At 45.6% G+C, this 4,728-nt stretch overlaps 4 protein-coding genes across 4 annotated transcripts; all 4 read right to left on the reverse strand.

Annotated features, from left to right (window-relative positions):
* Positions 1–1,327: 1,327 nt before the first annotated feature.
* Positions 1,328–2,054, reverse strand: K452DRAFT_282580 (uncharacterized protein; the record flags this gene model as incomplete). Its single annotated transcript, XM_033539607.1, has 1 exon — positions 1,328–2,054. A coding segment is annotated over one exon (177 nt), but the record flags the coding sequence as incomplete, so codon positions are not given.
* An 825-nt stretch (positions 2,055–2,879) lies between these two features.
* K452DRAFT_282581 (uncharacterized protein) lies at positions 2,880–3,230 on the reverse strand (the record flags this gene model as incomplete). The annotated part of the gene is made up of 2 exons (XM_033539608.1): positions 2,880–3,130; positions 3,158–3,230. Coding segments are annotated over 2 exons (150 nt in total), but the record flags the coding sequence as incomplete, so codon positions are not given.
* A 93-nt stretch (positions 3,231–3,323) lies between these two features.
* K452DRAFT_9171 (uncharacterized protein) lies at positions 3,324–3,749 on the reverse strand. Its single transcript, XM_033547308.1, has one exon. The coding sequence runs from the start codon at positions 3,518–3,520 to the stop codon at positions 3,338–3,340; it is 183 nt and encodes a 60-aa protein (XP_033403291.1). The 5' UTR covers positions 3,521–3,749; the 3' UTR covers positions 3,324–3,337.
* A 416-nt stretch (positions 3,750–4,165) lies between these two features.
* K452DRAFT_9173 (uncharacterized protein) lies at positions 4,166–4,728 on the reverse strand (the record flags this gene model as incomplete). Its single annotated transcript, XM_033547309.1, has 1 exon — positions 4,166–4,728. A coding segment is annotated over one exon (294 nt), but the record flags the coding sequence as incomplete, so codon positions are not given.

Here is a 4,728-nt window from a genome sequence, read left to right on the forward strand (position 1 = left end):
TAGCCTCTCGCGTGTGTTGCTTTATTGGGTGGGGATTTAAGAGCTATTCGATGTTGCTCGAGCTATTGTGTAAGCTCTTTTACTCCGTAAGACTCTCTTACGCTAGTTTCCTAGAGGTTATGGTGTGTGTTGAGGTCCCCTGCGATAATGGTGTTCTTTGGGGGTTGGTAGCGAAGGAGTATTTAGAGGGTTCCTCCTTCTACTACTTTATATAGTGGTCTATAGACGTTTATGATAGTAATTATATTCCGGGCTTGTATTGTTACCTAGTATATATCTGCCGTGTCCGCCGGTCGTAGCTGTGATAGTTACAGGTTCCGGCCTTTATATATATAGGTAAGTACCCTAGGTCGTTTTGTCTAGTTATTATTTGGGTAAAAGATATAGTAGGATGGGTGAGTCTTTGTTCTCCTCTGCTCTGGGAGGCTATATATCTAGAGTTCTTAAATGAGAATTATATCCGCCCCTTCTTCGAAGGCGAGATTTAGGGCTATTTTATAGTGTGCTTGTCCGTGTGCTATATTCGCTTGGAAAAGGCGTATTTCGTTACGGCCAGTATTCCTATTTGGTCTCGGTTTTATTGGCGAGAAGGCGTATTCTGTTTAGTCTCGTCTGATGCGATTTCTAGTTCCGGACCTTATCCCTTACCGGCTTGCGTAGGGTTAGTAAGGCGGCTGGCTGTAGCTCTAGCTTTCCTTACTATCCTGAGCGCAGCCTTAGAAAGCCTAGTAATGACTCCGTTCTTAACTGTTGGCCGAGCTGGGCACGTTCTTTCGTCTGTAGTATGAGGACTAGCGTAGTTATAGTACTTAGGGTCCGACTCGCAAGCAGCGTGATCGGTTGATCTATATCTAATGTACCTACTAGATCTTTAACAGCCCCGTGCGTCGTGGTAGCCGTGGCATTTAGTATATTAGAGAATGCTGGCTTTGCGTTTGATTTGGCGAGCCCTAGCGCTCGTGCCGAATAGCCTAAAAGGTAGCGTTGTCTTAGTAAAGGAGACTACTAGTATTCCTTCTAGTGTATCTTCAGTAGACCGTCGCGACTATGTGGCTCGTATAGGGGTAGAGCTAGTCTAGGAGGAGATCTCCTCGGTTAGTAATTGTAGGTTAACCTTATATCGTTCGCCGTTAAGGCCGACTATCTACTTTAGGGTTTGGTCGACTACGTAGGTATACTAGGTCTGTGCGATTTCGGCTTTCCCGCTAATGAGGGTGGCTATATTGTTAGCTTTGCCCCGGATTACTGACGTGGTAGCTTTACCGCTTAGGACGATTGTAATCCCTGATTTAACGTATTAGACTTCTCGTATAGTATCTTTTGCGAGGTCTAGTTGCGTGATAATAGCTGCTTTAATTGCGAAGGGTTGGTGGTTGCGCGCTGGGTGGTCCGGAGGAAGTCTAATAAAAAGCCTATTATCTTTTTCTTTTAAGTCCTGTGCCTTTAGGGTCTTATACGCTGTCGCCTTATATTTAGGGCGTGGCGTTTCCTTAGGAGCTTCCTGCGTAACGGCTTCCGTATAGCTCCGGGGTTAGCATGTTGGTTTAGGGGTTTCCTCTATATTGCCTATTAGGTGTCGCTTAATGGTGTTAAGAAGGTCCTTAGTTAGCGCCTGGGTAAGTTCTGCTTGGTAGCCGGTAGGGAAACGGGCTAGTTGCTGGTCTAGGGTTTTAGCGAAAGCTTTGAGGACTTCGTCCCTTACTTTTATCTTAAGCTTCTCTTCCTGGATGAGGGTTCGAAGTAATGAGGATAGGGGCCCGTTGTCTTAATTAAGGTCCTAAGCGAGTGGGAGGGGGGTAGTCTTGATTTGCTTTGTCTTAGCGGTGTGCCGTCTGATATTACTATTGGCTGCGGTGTTCGTCTCTGGGGTTGTCGGGCTCCTAAGAATAGAGGTTAGCGGGGTGTTTAGGGTCGTGGCCTCCGCTAGCGACGGGTTTAATAGATCTGGTGCTATCGGGGGACCTAAAGAGGGCGTTTTAGGGGAGGAGATAGTAGTTTTGGGTGGGATTCTTAGCGTATTTACTTGGAGTATACCTGGCCGGACGGAGAGGTGTGGGGTTTACCTTGAAGGATAAGAAGTGTAGGAGGTTTAAGAGATAAGTTACGTGAAGGATCGGGTGTAGGCGTGTTACTATTAACCTTATAGTAGAGATTGATACTTTGAGTTGACTACGAAGGTCCTATCTACTGCTAGAGAGCGTGGTCTAAATATAGGTTGCAACTTGGATTAAAGGGGATGTTGGATTAAACTGTTTACTAGATTAATCCGAAGGTTAGATTAATCTAAGGGGGTTAATCTAGTATGGGTCCGTTATGTGACCTCTATGCTACTTTTCTGACGACCGCTTTTCTGCTACCTAATAGGTACCTTTTATCTCGTAAAGCGGGCGCGATAAGTTCCTTGCCCTTGATCGTTCTGTAGGTTGGTTGTCGGCTTGCTGCCTTCTATCCTTGTGGGTATTAATCCCCTGCGGGCTTTCTGGAGTCGTCGCCTTTTAGTCGACTAGGTCCCTACGGGGCGTACTCCCGTGTGGGCTTCTTGGGGCTGTGGACTTAGTTCCCTTACGGCCTTGCCTAGTACGTGTCTGCTAGTGCCTTACGGGACGCGGGCCCTTATAGTTACTAAGCCCTTATAGTCTCTAGGCCCGTGTGGGCCTTTCTCCTATAAGGTCTTTCTGACCCTGCGGGTTGGTTTCCTTTGTGGTCTATAATACTTTCCTTCTTTTTTTTTTTATTACCTCGGCCTAGATCTAACTATCTCTCGTACTACCTTGCTTTTATCTTATATCTAAACCCCCTAGCTAGTTCTAAACGGACCGTCTATTATAGTTTCTAACTATATATAGACGTAAAACGAATTAATTAATGAGTTGAGTTGATTAAGTTGAGTTGAGTTGTATTTATTTACCCTGACCTATCGCCCTAAGCGATATGTAGGCTACGACTATTTAAGAGTTTTGCTACTAGTTTACATGTGATTTGTTAATCTGGGAGGAAAAAGGAAGGTAACGGGAGCGGATAGTAGGGTAGGAGGGGATAGTGGTGTAGAGGTTCTATGCTGTAGGATTGTCTCTATTCTTAAACCGTTGTGAGTCTTGTGCAAAGTTGAGCATAGCCTGAAGCTGTGATGCTGTTATTCTCTAATTGTTGTCTTTACTCTGGGTAGCTGCGGCATTACTTAGTGGCTTTCCGCCGAGTAAGGCTGATAGGCTGTTCTTTTCTAGTCTACTATCTTAGAGCATCTTCTGTCGGCTTTCCTAAAGCAGAGAGTAGTTAAGGAGAACGTGGGAAACTGATTCGACTTCTCCGTATTCGTATTGTTCGTTGTTGATCCGACCTATTCGTGTGCGGTGTTGGTTGAGCTAGCAGTAGCCGGTTCGCAGCTGGGTAAGGAGGCTAGCCTAGCTCCGTAAGAGCTTATCGTATAGGTGCCGGGTATGAGGGCCTGGCGGTGCTGTATTAATGCTTCGAAGGTGTTGTCCTTTATCCGATTTCTCCTATTCGGCTGCCTAGGTTGCATATATTGCGTCCTTAACTGCTTGGAACTGAAGTAATATCAGTGGCTTAAAGCTGTATTCTCTAAGGCGTGTAGTCGCAGCTTTAGCTAGTTTATCTGCTTCTTCGTTCCCTTTAATCCCACTGTGGCTGGGAACCCATTGAAGAGAGAAACTAATCTAATAGTTGTCTCTAATGTACCGGGCTGTTTCTATAATGGATCGGACTATTCCTTAGCCTAATCGCCGCTTACGTGGGTTCGCTAGTGCTTATAGGGCTGCCTTGGAATCGCTGTAGATTATGTAGGACGTTAGATTTAGGTTATCGTCTTCGAGGTTTTACTCTACCGCTAGTTCTATACCGGTGTTAATAGCAATTAGCTCGGCCGCTATAATGCTATAGAACTTGCTAGAGCCGATTCCTTTCTATGCTTGTCTATGGATACTTTGCTCTCTTCCGAGGATTACTGCAGCTGCTCCGAGCTGTCCTTTTACTTTAGATATATCTATAAAGATTCGGGTAGCCTGATTTAGTAGTAGTTCTTTCTTAAAGGCCTCTAAAGTTTCGGTTTTAGGTAACTACAGGTGAATACTCTTAAGCGGCGTTGGCTTCCATGGTGGGAAAGGGCAGGTGTCGATTATTTCAGTGTCTTCTACCTAGTTTGGGTTTTATAGCTTGAGAGTTACGTTAAGGGGGCTAAGGAAACTAGCTGCTAGGTTAAGCTTTAGGGATGCTTTGTTGACGAGAGCTCTACATGGGTGCGAAGCTGGAAGCGTTCTAAGGTTAGAGATAACCCTCTCCGCTCGTACCTGGAGACGCAGCTTTGTTAGTAGAAGAAAGTTCTCGTAGTCTAGTGTTTGGGTAGAAACGGTTTAGAAGGCTGAGATGGCCTTGGTTGTTGCCATCCTTTAAACCCTAGAGAGTACTCCTATTTGCTATTTACATCTCTTTGGGGAGTGCTAGACCGTTGAGGCGTAGTCTAATTGGGGAACAACGCATGCTTGATAGAGCTGGCGCATTTGTTTCGGTCGAAGGTGCCTTAGTCTGCTGATAGCTAGGCAGGTCTTGGTTGCTCGTGTGACTACTCTCTGGACGTGGGCTCTCTACCGGAGCTGCTGATCGAAGACGACTCCTAAGAGCTTTACTTCTCGTCTTGGTTCGATTACATAATTGCCTATGACTATTGCTCCTGGATGAGTTAGGTCTGAGCTTCTTGTAAAGTGAATAAGCTCT

Source organism: Aplosporella prunicola (genome assembly GCF_010093885.1).
Source record: "Aplosporella prunicola CBS 121167 unplaced genomic scaffold K452scaffold_1, whole genome shotgun sequence".
Taxonomy (NCBI): Eukaryota; Fungi; Ascomycota; class Dothideomycetes; order Botryosphaeriales; family Aplosporellaceae; genus Aplosporella; species Aplosporella prunicola.